We start from the raw sequence: 17,086 nt of genomic DNA on the forward strand, positions 1-17,086 counted from the left end.
TGCGCACCTGTAAGCATTGTAGATGTTTCTCTTTTCATTGATACCCTCACAACGGCCCTTGTGGCAGGGGAGGGTGAAGTTGCGGGCGGGGAACTCCATGAGACAGTCTGAAGGAGAAGATGGGGAGCAAGGCGTCTCCTCAACACTGGCGTCGTCCAGGTCGGTCACTTTCAACACTCCCCCAACCAGTACGAACTGCCGCGGCCTGAAGTCCAGCAGGGTGACGGACCCCAGCGGGGAATGAGCCAAATACTGCAGCAGCCTCATCAGACTCAGACAGATCTGCAGAGACATGCAATAATGTCAATATGGAAAGCAATCTATTGTTTTGTATTATGAAACATATTATAGAAAGTTCATAACCCTAAACCAAAAAAAAAAAAAAAAAACATGGCTACGATTTAACTAAATTAAAATGAGGCAGCTAATTAGTACAATGTGTCTATTATTTGAATACAACTACATAACAAGTTGTGGGAACAATTTTCTAATTTGTGGCCACATTATTTCATTTTTCTATGACATTTCATGTGCGGGGAACTGGGTAAAAAGTAAAAATGCACAAATGTTAAAATTATTGCCGATACTGATAAGCCAATGATTATTTGTTATGTTATGCACAATAACCAATAACCTATATCATTATATGTAAATAAATTCAAAACTGACCATTAAAATCTAAAAGTGTTTCAAATTCTAATAGTATATGCATCAAAACATAATAAACTGTATAAAAATATATATTCATTTTGAGACTTCCTAAAGATTACAGGCAACAATGTTATTGAATTATTAATGTAAACATTAAGTGACTGTTAGATGATGGAAAATGCAACAAACAAACAAACAAACAAATAAATGAATAAAAGTGACCCTGGAAAGATCATGTTCCATGAAGATATTTAGTAAATTTCCCTGAAGTGTGTTCCTTGAGGATAAGCCCTCTTATTGTGTGTGAGGGTACGAGAACTGAGGCTGAAGCTCTGGCAGCTGGTGACACCTCGCATTCAAGCGACACGTACATCTACCACGTTCTTAAGGGCAGAGTTCAGAGGATTAGACGGCTGCGGGGAAAGAAGAGGAGGATGGAGACGCAAAGAGGAGTGAACGCAGCTGAAAGAAGGAGAGGAGAACATAAAAGAGAAGCAAACAGAGAGGAGATGAGGGGGTGGAGGAGACACTGCCCATGCCTTTCACAACAGACAAAAGCTGCTTTTAATACACTCCGGATTAGCAACTACTGGGAAAGGTCAGCCCCCTCACACTGTGTGACTGCGTGCGGGTTGCTGTCTTGCTTAACGTGGGGCAGATTTGGTAAAACCATTGAGAAAGCCATTGTAAGGGAGGCAAGGCCGTCTAAAATACCCCAACAGATTTGGTTTCCTCAAAAATGCTGCAAGCTTTTTTTTTTACCACTGGTATACAAATGCAAGCGTGTGAATGTTTGCTTGTTTGTCACGTATTTGGTTGAGCTGGTGTGTGAACGGGTGTGTCGTCGCTCCTGGGCCCCATGTTAAAAAAGCCTTCGTCAGCGCACAGAGGAAATGGTTTTGGACCTAAATGAGCTGTTTGGAAGTCAACGGATTCGATGTTCTCCCCAGAGTCTATTAGTGCCTCATACGGAATTCAAATGTTGCTAAAGCATTGCTAGGGTGTTTCTGCTTTGTTCCACATGCATACAGAGAAAAAGAGCCCAGCAGCGCACTGGGAGTGTGTCTGTAGAGGACAGTCTTAAAGAGACAGGATGCATTAGCATTTATAAACACATGGAATGAACATGACTACATGGTTTTGTTCAGACAGGCAGCAAATTTTTGCTCTCCCGTACCCATAAAACAAACTGTGTCACATTCAATAAACAGTAAACAGGGAATGTGAGTGATTTCGGATACAGCATATGACTAAATGTCTAAAATACATTAACATCTCTCATATTGATGTTGCAGAGGCAAGATGTCCAGTTTCTCATTTTCCACGCTGACAAATGAGAACTTATTAGGCTCATTTGTCATTATTAGAATGTCTCTTGTTATTGTGTTCACATCTTTAATAAGCAATCTTTAATATGAATTCCAGTGTACATATTATGGAAACTGAATACACTATTTAAATGAATAGTTGACCCAAAAGTGTAAATTACCCCATGATTTAGCCCATCCTCTAGCCATAGGTGTATATGACTTTCTTCTTTCAGACGAATACAATCAGAGTTATATCAAAAAAAAAAAAAAAAAATGTATGGCAGTTACTGGAAGCTAGAGATTATGGTTTATAAAGTTTTAAATATGGATATTTTTCTTACACAAACGCATCACTTCACATCAGAAGGCCATTATTAACCCCCCGAAGCTGTGTGGAGTACTTTTTATGATGGATGGATGCACTTTTGTGGCCTTCAAAATCTCAACCCCCGTTTACTTTTGAATTTCAATGGCTCTGGGTTGGCCCAGAGTATACATCTTATGTCAGTAATCTTCATTCTGCGTTCACACACAGCATCATTCCGGCAAATTACTGGTAATGTTACAATTTTCATACCAGTAAATTGCCGAAACGGATTTAATGGTATTTCTGAAAAGCTCCTGTCCACATATGATTTCTTAATGGTAATTTACTGATAATTTACATGCAAAGTCTGTATGTGTGAAAGGGGCTATGAGGTAATATTTATTTTTGGGTGAACTATCCCTTTAAACAAATAATAGCAAACAGTCAGTTCCATATAATTCATAAAAAATGTGTGCAAATTATCATATAGTGTCAAAAAACTGGACATATTTTGTCAAAGGATTGACTGAAATAAATCAGAACTATACCTGACGGAACAATCCACACACACACACACATACAAAACACTAATAGGCTACATTCTCACTGTTAAATTGTGTAAAGGAATTCATAAAATGTCTAAAAATAGAAAGACTAGAAAGGAGAAGGCCATCAACAGCAGGGACAGAAATACACTTGTCTTATTCTCATTAAAAGGGTTTCATTGTTCTAGACTGGAAATTCAATTCAATTCAAATATCACTCTGAAATATAAGCCTAATAAATACATTTAGCAGAATAATATGGTAGCTATGAGTTATGGAAATGGAAAGGCTGCCACAGACTGGAATTGGTAATACTGAAAGTCTTTTGAAACTAAAGCCGAGTGATGAATTGTTCTGCTGAACTGTACAGTGCAGTGTTGACATGTAGACAAGCGTGCTGTGTTCCCTATCAAAGCATGAATGTTTACCAAGTGCCTGCGCTTTTGTGCAGCGAGTGAGTTGATCTGTGTTTGTGAATCATTGTTTGGGTGTGTGAGTGTGTGACAGGCCAGTAAAATACACTAGGGAAGGCTATAGCTTTAGTCTCTGTTGGCTTGCAATCACATAATCTGAACATATAAATTCTATACATAATTCTAAATTTATCTCAACAGCTGTCTGTTATCAGCGGAAGGGCTCATTGAGACTTCATTCAGTTTCATCCTCACCACACAGGAAGTCATGGCAAATCATTATGGGAGGCTGCCATAGCGATAACGATCAGACGGGTCTATCAGGCAAGCTCAGAGAGAGCAGAGTGCGGGACATCCCACACAGCCAGCTCTCCAGAAGCGCTCTACCAGCATGGGCTCTTTTTTTTTGTAAGTGTTTCACTATAGAGAAACACTGCTGAAGGAATTATTAGGGGCAGAGAGAGGAGGATATGTCACATTTATTACCCACATGAGCACTGTGTAGGAGGCAAAAGCATGAACCGCTGTCCCATGGCTTCACAGAAAACATAGTTAGAGTTTGGCTGACTGGGTTGAAGTCATTAAAAATGTTTATACAGTGCATTATGAAATGGTAGTAATTTTATGAAATGAATGTAATTTGGTTCCCCTGTTTGTTTATTTGGGGTAAATGAGCTGTATCTTCGGGCCTCTCCCAATCTATTAATCTTTCTCAAATAATATATAATAAGTGGGGTCCAAATGTATTTTTTTCCCTTTCACAAATTATACTATCAGCATAATGTCCATGAAAAGTTGAAAAGTTGAAAATACATGATTTTATTTTATTTATTTTTTTAAATTTAAAAACGTTCTATTTATTTCTAAATAAATTAATAAAATAAATAAATAAATAAGATTTTCAATGTGGTTTCAGACATTGAAGCCCCACTGTATATTTTACAATGTCACAAATAAACTTTAATTTACTATAACCTTTAATTAATTTAATAAGTTGAATGAAATTTTTTTTTTTTTTTTTTATGTTTGTTTTGTTTTCTTCAAAATTCTAAAATTTTAACCCTCTGGAGTCTAAGGGTATTTTTGGGGCCTGGAGAAGTTTTGTCATGCCCTGACATTTGTGCTTTTTCAGTTTCTTATAAATATCTAAATGGATAAAGTCTAATCTCACTGTAATCAGCACAAACTGGGCTATAATAATATGTGAGCAGCATGTATGTACATGATTGTGTTTTTAAGAAAAAAAATGTAATGCGTGGTTAGTGTAAAACTAAAAATGTTAAATCACTTGAATAAGGCAATAAAACACATACAGAAAATTGGTTCCCAGGACTTTTGAGAACTGGAGCTTGTAGCCAACATCACGTAGTTTTCATATGGATTACTTTATCACAGAATATTTGTTTTCAGTAGCACTTGTTTAGTTTAAAAGTAGACATGTCAGGCTTTCTATAGATATCTCTCTGATGTCTCTGTGTTGAGTATTCAGTGAGTTACAGTTCATTTTAATGACGTGTTTGTAAATGAAGATCAGCGCAGACAAAGGCTGCAGACAGCTCTCCTTTTTTGTTATCTTTATTCTATAAGTGCAAAAAGTTTTGTTGTTATTATGTCTGTATACAAAAAAAGTAGACCCTTTACAGATTCGATTGATGTATTGCTCTTATCTGTACGATCAAAACTGAAAGTGTAATTTAAGTTCTTTTCGGGGTTATCAGGAGAAAATACCCCAAAACGCGTATACGCGTTAATCGACATCAGAGGGTTAATTCTCTTTATATATAAAACTATTTTTATTTCTGAGTTTAAATCAATCAATCAATAAATCTATCAATTAATCAGATGTTTCAGACTTTTGGGCCACATTGTACATACTTATTTACAATGTCATAAATAATCTAAAATTCTCAGTAACCTTTAATTAATTTAATAAGTTGAACAAAGAAAAAATTTAAATTGAAAAATTATTATAACTTTTTTTTTCAAAATGTTCATTTCTAGGTTTAAATAAGTAAATAAATACATAAATAAATAACCAATCAATCAATCAGTCAATCAATCAATAAGATGTTCATTAGGATACAAACATATGGGTGTTATTGTATACAATATTTTTTCAAAGTCATGAATAATCTTTAATTGACAATAACATTTATTTTCTTTTATTACATTGCATGCAAAGGTAGAATAAAAAAAAAAACATGAATGTATTTCATAACTTTTTTTAATTCTTAAACTTTCTATTTATTCCTAGGTTTAAATAAATAATCATATTTTAATATGGTTTCAGACTTTTAGGCCCGGCTGTAAATCATATTTTACAATATCATGAATGATCTTTAATTGACATCAACCTTTAATTCCTTCATTACAGTAATGTTAGAAAAATCACGGACTCAATTTGTTCGCAGTTGTTCATGTTGATAAGGCTAATTGAAGCCCCGTGTTCCTCCCTGGAGCTCCAGACAGGCACAAGATGGAATGTGTGATATGAGCAGTGACTCACCCTGAATCTCTCCTCCCAGGGCGTCTGCAGCAGCTGGATCATCTCCAGAGGGCTGCCCAGCTCCGTGATGGCCGTCACCGTGTCCTTTATATCGTTGTTATCCTGGTAGCAGTAGCCGTACAGCTGCAGGAGAGAGCGTAGACACGAGAGCATCCGTCAGATAACAGCATTGTGTTGACATGCACTGTTTTGACCCCAGATTCGACTGGAGAAGCCAAGCTGACTAAAGCATTTCATGAGACAAAATATTAGAATTAAAAATGTCCAGTAAATCAAAGCAAATAAATGGGATTGTAGCAGGCATTATGGGAGTGGACAGACAGACGTACTGCAGCTTGTAATCAGGAAACGTTGCACTGGTATGTGTTTGTTTGCTTTGTGGGGGAGGTCTATATGTTACGGACGCTGCTATCAGGCTGTTTCCTTCAGCCTGCCATGACGGGCTCTTAGCGGTGCAGAATTTGGCTCTTTGCTTGCAGAAACATTTTCCTAAGCTAATTCAAGCCAAAGAAGCTAGTTAAAATTAAACAGCATGAAATTTCATCTAAAAAGAAAACAACCTATGGCTGTGCGACCGGCTGTACCGCGAGAGCCATCACCAGCATGAAAGGAGAAACGCCGGCTAGTAACGTCGGGAGGGCGGATGGAGAAAGGCCCATTATATTTCTGCAACGCCAAAAGGGTGCTTCGGTTGTGTGAGTTAACAAGTTAGTTTCCATGTTCATCTGGGTCGTAATTATAACCTTCAAAATCTGCGTTGGTACATGCAAACACCTACTCCTTAATTTAGTCACATCATTCACACTTGCTAACAATGCATAACACCTCCAACTGATACACACTGGCAATGCTAAAATTGTCCGATGACGACACACTTGATGTTTTGTTGCCTAGCAAAGTCCATGTACACTGTGCCTTATTCCAGAAACACCAACAAGCAGGAATCTATGTTGTTTCTAAAGACATTCATATGTTAAGTGCTGCAATATTATAATTCATAAATGTATTTATGAATGATTTACACACACACAGCAAAAAGCATTTTAGTTAAGTTATATATTGAAAATAAAATAAAATAAATAGAATTGAGAAAGATTTTTGATTTTTTATTTCTTAAGCATAAACAGAATTTCATTAGATTAACACTTAAAACAAGTAACAAAATGCTTATATGCCAATGGAGTATTATATAAGTATTATATAACAATATAATCTAACAAAATACAGTTTTTGCTTAAGTAAAAAAAAATCAGCTGGGTTAAAATTTATCTGAATTCTATAATTTGGATCAATTTTAACCCAGTTGAACTTTTTTTTTACAAAGTAAAAAGTGAATTTTGATAGATTAATATTTAGAACAAGCAACAAAATGCCAATATACCAAATATATTGAAATATACCAATATACCAAAAATTATACTACATTTATTTATTTATTTATTTATTTATTTATTTTCGCAGTGCTGTTATTATTTTTCCCTGTTAAATTAATGTGGGCATCTCAGTCGAAGCTATAGATGTCTGTTGGTGGCAAAAAAAAAACAACAAAAAAATTTTTTTGGAAGCTGGTGCTGCTGGCTCTTTAACCATTTTGTCTTGGCAGCAGATTTAATTGGTGATCAGCAGAAGCTGCCGTACGCTCAGAAACAGTTTTGGCTCATAGTCTGCAATGTATAAATCAGCAATGTGATTTCTGACAGCTCCTGAGATACAATCTCATTTGGCTATCGCCATCAGTGTCAACTTTAGGACAACAACTCTGGATCTTTAAAACTGTCCCTGTGGGAGGATCTTGAACAAGTTTAGCCTCTGATATTAAGCAGGAACCGGACCAATCTGATCTAAGATCTGTGTGCAGAGCAAGCCTTTCCGAGAAAGCAAAGGCCCTATCTGAGATTAAATGCACTCTAATGACTATTATCAGCACGATTCATCTAAAATGTGAGCAACTGTGTGTGTGTTTGTGCTGCAGACTCCACGGCTGCTTGCTGGGAATAAAACAGATCTGCACATGGAGGAACGCTGTTGTCTGTCTAGCCACACGGTGCCGTTTTGACTGACGCAAGCTCAAAGGTCAACTCGCCTGTCCAGTTCATTTACAACGAAGACTTTGTATCTGTCCAGAACTGCTTTGTACCAGATGCTAATGTCACCAAGGGCACCAGAGAGATTTTTATTAGGTTTTTTTTTTTTTTTTTTTTTTTTCGTTTCAGATAGTTTTTGGTCTGAAAGTTTTCATCCAGCTGCACTGACTGAATTCCAGATCTGTTTCATTTTTGTGCATGTAAGCAATACAAAAGAGATGGGTGAAGTTAGTATTTAATTGTTTGTTTTGCAGTCAGTTTGATCTCTAGGAAGCTTTTTCTCAATTGTCAGGAAAGACTGAGCAAGCGGGATCATTAAGGGAGGAGTGAAGAATGGTGGCCAACAGACTGTGTCCTAGTATGATCCGAAAGAAAAAAAAATAAGTAAAAAATAGCTACATCTTTCACACGTCCTGATTTTGCTGATTTCGATTTTTAGATCCTAGGTCAGCATATTTTGTTGACCCTGGAACAACATTTTAATCCAAAAATTTAGTCTTGACCATATACCTACACCTAAACCTAACCTTAACCCTCTGGAATCTAAGGGTATTTTTGGGGCCTGGAGAAGTTTCGTCATGCCCTGACATTTGTGCTTTTTTCAGTTTCTTAAAGTCAGAGGAAATGATGTACAAGTCCCAAACATGGATTGTTAGCCTAAACTTCACAAAAACTATAAACTGGTTCTTCAAGTCTGATTGGTTAATCACAATGCTGTTCCAGGGTCAACAAAGATGTTGATCCAGGAACATGTTGTACTTGGTAAAATCAGGCTCTGCTACATCTTTCGCAGACTTGATTCACACTTTTTTTTTTTTTTTACACACTTGATTTTTACCTTTTTTTCACATACCATGGTGTTCCTTAAAGTACTGTGGTATATCAATATGGTCACCATTCAGTATATATCATCAGTGTATATCATATTACCATCATACCCTCTGATACTATGACTTTACCATGCCACCACAGTATTTTTTATACAGACATCTGAAGTGCAGCCACTGAAGCATCGAGCTACAATAGTTTGTGTGCTGCCATGGTTTTCCACAGATAAGTGGTAAAGAATAAAATCACTGTAATGCAACATGTCTTACTTGTTTTATAAAACAACAGCATATGGCAATATGATAAAAGATAATATTTCAATAAAAAATACATTTACACAAAATATTTGTGGTAAATCCATTAACTGTAGGCTGTTTAGAAGTAGAAATTAATATCACTAATAACTTATGATTACATTAGATTTTACAAACATTTTTTTTTTCTGCTACACTTTTATTCTAATCATTTTCTAAATAATTTTCCAAAATTAATTGCACAATAATAATAATAATAATAATAATAATAATAATAATTTTTAAGGAATTTTAAATAATGCATTTTGGTTAAAAAAATCTCTTCTTCTCATAAAAAAAGAGTATGCTTTTAATACATATACTGTATATAAAGTGTTAAAGTCACAGTGAAACAGAAGTTGCGACACATCTTTTCTTCCATAATTGTGATGCACATCCAAGTGAAATGGATCATTGAAAAAGAAGAAAAATGTGGAGCAAAGATGTTCATTTGTTGATTGGATGAAGGCAGATCTGAATGTGAGATTGTTCTCAATTTATAAGTAAGCTGTAGAGTTTAAGCAGACTAAATGTCCAGCATACGTCTCCAGAGAATCTGTTGTGTCACTGAAAGCTTAAGTTATTATATTTTGATCTAAATATCATGTGTTCCTTATTCTAAAGTGTTAGCTATTTTATACTTCACGTTGACTTTAACTAGCATCTACATCAGTTCTTCTCCTCACTGGTGCCACGTGTGCCGACATACAGATGCTCAATAGCTTTCACAAAAGCATTTCTGTTAGTTGCCATTAATACACTGCTACACATTCACTCGCAACCCTACTGCGATCGTTTAATGAGGACACCCTGGCAACAAATCAAAATGGCCACAGAGACGTCCATGTTTGCCCAGAGATGAAATAGTGGTGGGCAGTGAAAGCCAGCGTCTACGGTCAGAGAGGACAGGACTGTCCACGGGAACAAGAGCTGCTCAGTAACAGGGTCTTGACACTGACTGGACGGCCCGCGAGCTGAGTTATAGCTGGGATCAGACTGAAATGTGTGCGAGGAGGGAAAAGTGAATAAAATGAGTTCAGGGAATGAGCTTTACCACCTTGTTTTAATCAGAGTTTCTGAAGGAAGGCCGCTGGAAAAAGTTCTGAGTCATTTTCCCTTGCCTCTAAAATTGATCAGTGAACATTAAACAGATTTGAGACTTATTAAGGCCCAAACAGAGAAATGCAAAATTGTTAAATCTTGCTGCCAAAGTGTTCAAAGGCTTCAGAAGTTTTCACTCAAGTGCCTGGTTCTGTGCCTGGTGCTTCACGTGACTCAGCAGTTGTTAATGCTGATGAGTTTGGCATCTTTCAAGGTAGAAATGACTAACACCTCTAATCTAAATTCCAATAAACTAACACTATGACAGAAGCGCAATGAAATTTATTCATCTTGAACTGTTTACATGATTTATTTATTTTCTGAACCCTCAATCTGTGAATCTGCCCTTTGAAAGTCGCATGGATCTTTTTAGTAAAAACGATCGCACGATGGAAGGAGACAAGCTGATTTCCTCATCAACCTGTTCCTGCCTAGTAAAATAAACAGACAGCAGAGCGATGTAGAATGCGTTCAGAGTTCTTCCAGCAGAATTCATCCCCATCTTCGACTCATTTCCTCCCACAATCCTCCTGTTCTGAACTCTTTCTCAGGACTCGGGGTTTTAACACAGTCTTTAACAATCCCAACCTCAGAAATTCCACAAACACACAATGAGATAAAGACGTCCAACCAATCATGTTATTTTTGCTCAAAAGAACAAGTTCAAATCAGTGCGAGTTCTACACTGGTTCTGTATTCCATGGAAAAATGACATCATAAAGTTTTAGAGGGACATGAGGGTGATTAGAGGGAATTTTCATTTTTGGATGAACTATCGCTTTAAATGCAGATACACATTTGCTGCTGACTGGATCCCAGTCGCCTTCTTCCTACAAACTAAGAGGTTAAAGTATTAACCCGTGTTTAATTGTGTCTAGCACTAAAACTCTCCGTCTCACTCCCATCTTAAAAATGACCCTGGGGGCCTCTGTGTTTAGGACACCCAGCTTTCACATTCACATGTTACATGCTCACATTAGCAGGTTACTGATTACCCTGCGGTGTGTGTGTGTGTGTGTGTGTATTTTGGGACTCGACTAAGAATCTGAAGAGTTAACAGAATGACATGCTAATGTAAACATAATCCCAGTGCAAGACCACCCTAATCAGGCCCCCAAGCTGTGTTGCAGATTGCCCAACGCACCATTACAACTGCCTTTCCATATACAAACACTCGAGAGAACTTTCACACATAAAATTAACATTTTGGCATCCCTTCTTTGCTTTCATGTTGTTCCAAACCTATTTGATTACTTTTACATCCATGAAACAGAAAACTAAATGTTACACAGAATATCTGAGCTGCTTTTTTTTTAATCGCAAAAGGAAAGTAGATGGTAATTTTTACTGTCATGCTCTAGAAAAGATTAAAAAAAAATCATTATAAAATTAGTCCATATGACTCTATGACAGACAGCGCTTGGCAATGCCAAGCCCACAGCACTCTTCAGTTTTGATGTAAAAGCTTAAAAAGACACATGCGCACTAGAATCAGTGTCCAGCGTCTGTGCTATTTCTCTCCAGAAGTTATGACTGATATGACTGATGTCTTTGTACTTGTTTAAAATAGAGTTGCGAATATCTTTTAAACCTCTCACACGACATGCACGTCTATTGTTGTTGCATCTCCAGTAGTTTGTTGTTGTTGCTCCGTCTCATTTGTTTGTTTTTCAACTGTAAAACAACAGGCCTCAGCAGTGTTGCCACCTTGTGGACAAACAAAACAGTGTAAATTTATTTATACATATCTGCACAAAGTTGAGTCATGCACACCATATGCATACCCTAGTGTAAGCTTAAAAACTTAAGTATACTACTGGCTGAAATCACCATCCACTTTTGTTGTCTGGAAAAAAGCAGCTCAAACATTCTGACCAATATCTCCTTTTGAGTTTTGACAGAAGAGAGAAAGTCATATGGGTTTGAAAAATCATGAATTGACTAAAAGTTGACAGAAAATGTCATTGTTGTGCAAACTATTCTTTTAATTTCTTACTTGGACTATTAACTAGAGATGTTCGGTGGTCATTAAACAGGCACAGACTGTTTGCATCTTTTTCTCTAGTGTCTTCAAATGCATCTTGTGAACATCAGTGCTTACATGGTGAATGTACATGAATAAGCCCACTCTCCCTGTCCACACAGATCCAGCACTACCACTACCAATCATGACTGTTTATATAACAGGTGTTGCCCTCGCTTGTAAGAGGAAGACGGGGACCTGCTTGACAGACATGTTAGTTAAAGACTTCAGAATCTGCCCTGGAAAGCCGAGTACAGCACTGCAGTGTGACCTCCCTCCTTCAGGCCAACAGCAGGCAGACCTGTGTAGATCCTTTCTGTGTGCACTCTGGGTGAACCCAGCCTGGTGCTAATCAGCCCACCGTATCATATCTTCTCACCTCTGACCTCGCAACTTATAAAATAAGAGCCATTTATTTTTGTCTGATGTGGCGGCTGCTAAAGCAAATGAAAAGCAACACTTCTGGGATTGATTGGTTAGGTGCGAGGGCGAAGAACCAAGCAAGATGCCGACTACACGGGTTGTTTATTAATCCTTAAATGTGAGGAATATCTGTGTATGTGTTCCATCATTATAGGTTTATAGAAAGAGGTATTATGGGAGTAATGTTGCTGATTTATTAAAGTTTTAAAAACTCTGGCCTGATAGCAGCCAACCGATTGGTCTGAAGCTCTTAGTGGTGATAAATTTAAAGTGAGACGTGGCACTTGACTACAGAATGAGGCACACGGAGCTGACGCCCATATTCAAGTCAACAATTGCACATATTGATATTTGTAATAGACTTGAAATGTAATGGGTAAACAATCTATCTGAGCTTGTGTAATCACAACTAAAGTTTTAAAAACATGTCAACTGGCTATTCGAACAATGTCACGGTTATGAATGACTAAATCAGGCGTTATTATGTCAAGCTTAACAAAGTTCATTTGAAATGTAAAATAGACAGTAAATACATAGATCATAAATAAACATAAGAAACTTTTCACTGGAAAATGTTTTGCATTTACACCAAAATGATTTTTGTTTATATTTTATAGGTTTATGCTGGTTCTTTCTTTAAATTAAGATCATTTCTTTCTTTGACAAATAAGAAACAAAGCTTAAAAAAAAAAAACTTAATACGCTTTGTAAATAAGCCTAAATATTAAATATTTTCCATATTCATATAGTGTGTTTAGTTGAATTAAAGTCAAGCAAAAGGTGTAGGCTTACGATAAAAATAACAAAACCAAACTGTGGTCGCATTTAATTAGGTTTCACCCAATAGTTAAGAAATATATAAAATACATAAATATTATGTTATTCCCTAATGCATATATATATATATATATATATATATATATATATATATATATATATATATATATATATATATATATATATATATATGTATATATGTATATATGTGTGTGTGTGTAACATAGGAATGTTGAGTCAAACCAGGAATGTCTGCTTTGTGAATTTGTTCTGTTTTATGTTTACATTTTTAGATACTAAAAAATTCTGAATTTTTGGAAGCTGTCTATGATCTCTTCAAAGAATTATATCTTTGTGTGAGTGGTGAGATATAACGATGATGATGTTCTTTTGCCCATAAACTGTGTCTTTTGTGTGAGTTCATTAACTGGGGTCTTGCACCGTTGGTCCCCTGCTGCGAGCACACAGAATGAAATCAGGTCGGCGGCCCCAATCTACATACAGCTTCTGATAAAGCCTTCAATAACAGGATCTCAACGGTTACAGCTTTTGAAATTAAATAAACCATGCCTCTGTGGCCATATTAAATTGTGGGGGATGTGTTCCACTGTAGGCCAAATACATATCAAACTTATGAGATAGTTTTGTTGATTTATCTTGGATATTATAATGTGCACAACTAAACATGTTTACTGTTTTAATCTATGGATTCTGCAGTGGTTGGACTGAAAACAGGTTCATTATTAAGGTGTGATTTTTATTTTTTGGATGTTTTGGGGGGAAAGTAGTAAAAATAATATATTTTATAATAATTTATTGGAGGTTTTTTTCTTTTTTTTGTTGTATGATTTATTTATTAATCAAAACCGTAGAAGCATTAAACCCATAACTAGAAAGGCCTACAAAATAATTTTCTAAAGGTTAAATTCAGATAACAGATTAAACTAATTAATTTAATCTATAATTCATTAATGAAATTACATTCACATACAGTTTTTAAGTAAGTCTGTAAGTATATTTTAATTTATTTTTCTTTGGACATAGCCTGGTTCATTTCCGAGGTTGGCGGAGCTGCAGGACTGTCTGAAGACAGAGGCAGAAGATAAACGAGGGCTGTTAATTTCCGAGTCTCGTTCGCTTATGTTTACAAGAGCTGATTACGACTTCAACAACTACACAACCGCTCATGTCAAATAAATGACACACAAGGCAAAGCAGAGCCTTTCTGAGCGCCCTAAATTTGGGGACTAAATACGCGGACAACCAGCCAATACCCATTTTTAGCCATTTGTTGATTGAATGATAGGCTAATTACTAAAACACACACACACACACACACACACACACACACACGCCTCGAACTAGTGTTGATTTTGATACTCTAGGCGTAAATATTCACACTTGAGATTCACACACAGTAATTAAACACGCAAGTTTAGCCTAGAATTGCTTGTTGGGTTACTTGAATTATACTCTCTAGATATTGCTTTAATGAGCCCATTAATTGATAAAATTATAATTTGCCCGCGAGTGATATTACATAGCAGTGCAAGCTGTTCAACCTAATTCTTTAGGCTATTATATGAATGTTGTTTATATTGATGTTAGGCTACTCTTGTAAATACACACTAAAGAAAATTAATCCACTAAAATGTAAAACTAGTTTTGTCCTTTAAGTAGTATAATCTAAGTAATGAATTCGTGGGCTACTGCACCGATTCAGCAGCTTTGAATGAAATTACTGGTTTAGAAATTCTTGTAAAATTAATTGAAAATTCGAAAAATTTGATAGAATAGAAATTATTTAAATTGATGGAAACAGTGTTCTAATGACAAAACCGTTTCAAAGTGTGCACACTAAAATAAAGTTTGTTGGTAATAAATGAGCTAATGTGATCTAAATTTGCTTTATTAAAATTAAATCAAATGTATTAGGCCTACCTTGAGAATATTAGGGTGCTGCAGTCTCTCCATCAGCGTCATTTCCTTGACAATTTTGAAGGATGCGAGTTTGTAGCAGTCTGTAGACGACCCATATTTCTTCACACAATTCTCCATATCGTGACCCCCAAAATCCACCGATTTTAACGCGACGGAGAAGCTGCTGTTCAGAGTCGCCTTATACACCGCCTTTGTGTATCCCGAGCCCAGATACTGGACATTGGTCACGTTATCAATACTGCTGCAGCCGAGCACCGACTCGCGCGTAAACTCCCGGTGTGATTTTGTTGCTATGGATACAGTCGGTTGAGACTGATCGTAATTATTGTTTTTCCCGATTCCTTTGTATGTTTCCCCCTCGCCGCGTTGCTCCAGGTCCATGAGTCGCCTGCGCTCCAGCGGTCCGGTGCCGACCCAGTGCGCCCGTCTCTGCCGGTACCGCAGAACCTCGTCCAGGCGCTCGCTTATTTGCCGCTGGAGCTCCGGGAGTCGCCCGACGGTCGCCGTTTCGATGGGAGGCAGCTCGTCGACGTGAAGCCGGGCGGGAGCGTCCGCGTCGGGCTGCTGCTGCCGGTTCTCGTGATGGTGGCGATGGACGCGCTCGCCGTGGGGCTCAAATCCCGGTATAAACAATAAATTCATCAGCGTGCCCATGAGGAACGAGAGGCAGAAGCCCGCCGCCACCACCATCTTTCTCCGCTTCATTTTGTTGCTTATTATTATCAGCAGAAAATAGATGTGTTCCCCCTTCCAGCCTCCGCCTAGCCGCCTGGCAGCTGTAGGCAGTCTGGCCGCGCCGTAGTGTAGTATTGTGCAGCGCGGAGCGTTCAGAGTCGCGAGGGAAGTCTATGATGCTGCGCTCAGAAGGATGTGCCGTATGTTCACGTCTTCATCTTGCAGTTATGATTTAAGATCCACCCCATATAAGGCTGATCATGGTGACACTTGCGTGTGCGCCCAGTTAACAGGGGTCTCGGAGCGCGCACCGGCGCTGTGCCTCGATCAGCGCGACTCGAACCAGACTGACGTCACTTTGATTGGCAGCTGGCTCGGCCCTGCTGCTATGGAAAAGCTGTGGTTCAGACTTTTAAAGGAATAGTTAACCCGCGAATAAAAGTTCTGTCATCGTTTACTCGCCCTCAGGTTGCTCCGAACCAGCTTGACGCTCGTTCTTATGTGAAAAGCATAGATTTCGAAGAATGTCTTTGACAATGAATGGTGATCGACTTGATATCAAGCCTCAAAAAGAAACGCAAGCATCATGTGTTAGGTTATTTTAAATCGTTGGAAGTCATATTATGTGAGGAGCAGACCAAAATGAAGACCCACTGACGCTTATTCGGTTTATTGACTGCTTTTGTGATATTTTATGTTGATCTGGAAATTTTCTGTCCTCATTCTTTGACAACGCATGAAAAAGAGTGACCAGCACATTCTTCAAAATGTATCCTTTTGTTCCAAGGAAGGAAGTTGCACGAGTAAATTAACATAAATGGCATATTTTCCTTTATACTCTTAATAATATTAATAATAATCGCGTGCATGTACTTTAGAAAAAAAAATGTTATTTAGAAAAAATCTGTTTTATATATATATATATATATATATATATATATATATATATATATATATATATATATATATATATATATGTGTGTGTGTGTGTGTGTGTGTGTGTGTGTGTGTGTGTGTGTGTGTGTTTATATATGGGTTACTATAACACTTCATGCCCTAGTTTACTGATCTGCAGCAGAATAACTTTTTCGAGAAGATACATTTGTTTATTTGTTAGTTTATTAATTAAGGCCTTCAGGTTTTAACACCTAATTCTGTGTAATATATTTAAAGCTTTACAGTTAAAACTTACCGAAGTTGCCCTGTCTG

General features: G+C 37.2%; 1 protein-coding gene across 1 annotated transcript in view; it reads right to left on the bottom strand.

The window, feature by feature from the left end:
* Window positions 1–16,364, bottom strand: part of LOC109101022 (extracellular tyrosine-protein kinase PKDCC-like) — a 28,349-nt gene extending 11,985 nt beyond the window's left edge. The window contains exons 1-3 of the mRNA XM_042736332.1: window positions 15,203–16,364; window positions 5,733–5,855; window positions 8–282 (exon numbers count right to left, since the gene is read on the bottom strand). Coding sequence (XP_042592266.1) covers window positions 8–282; window positions 5,733–5,855; window positions 15,203–15,907 — 1,103 coding nt within the window. The 5' untranslated portion in view covers window positions 15,908–16,364. The remainder of the gene's footprint in view (window positions 1–7; window positions 283–5,732; window positions 5,856–15,202) is intronic.
* Between the last annotated feature and the right edge of the window lie 722 nt (window positions 16,365–17,086).

The sequence above is a fragment of the Cyprinus carpio genome, chromosome B13 (assembly GCF_018340385.1).
Source record: "Cyprinus carpio isolate SPL01 chromosome B13, ASM1834038v1, whole genome shotgun sequence".
NCBI lineage: Eukaryota > Metazoa > Chordata > Actinopteri > Cypriniformes > Cyprinidae > Cyprinus > Cyprinus carpio.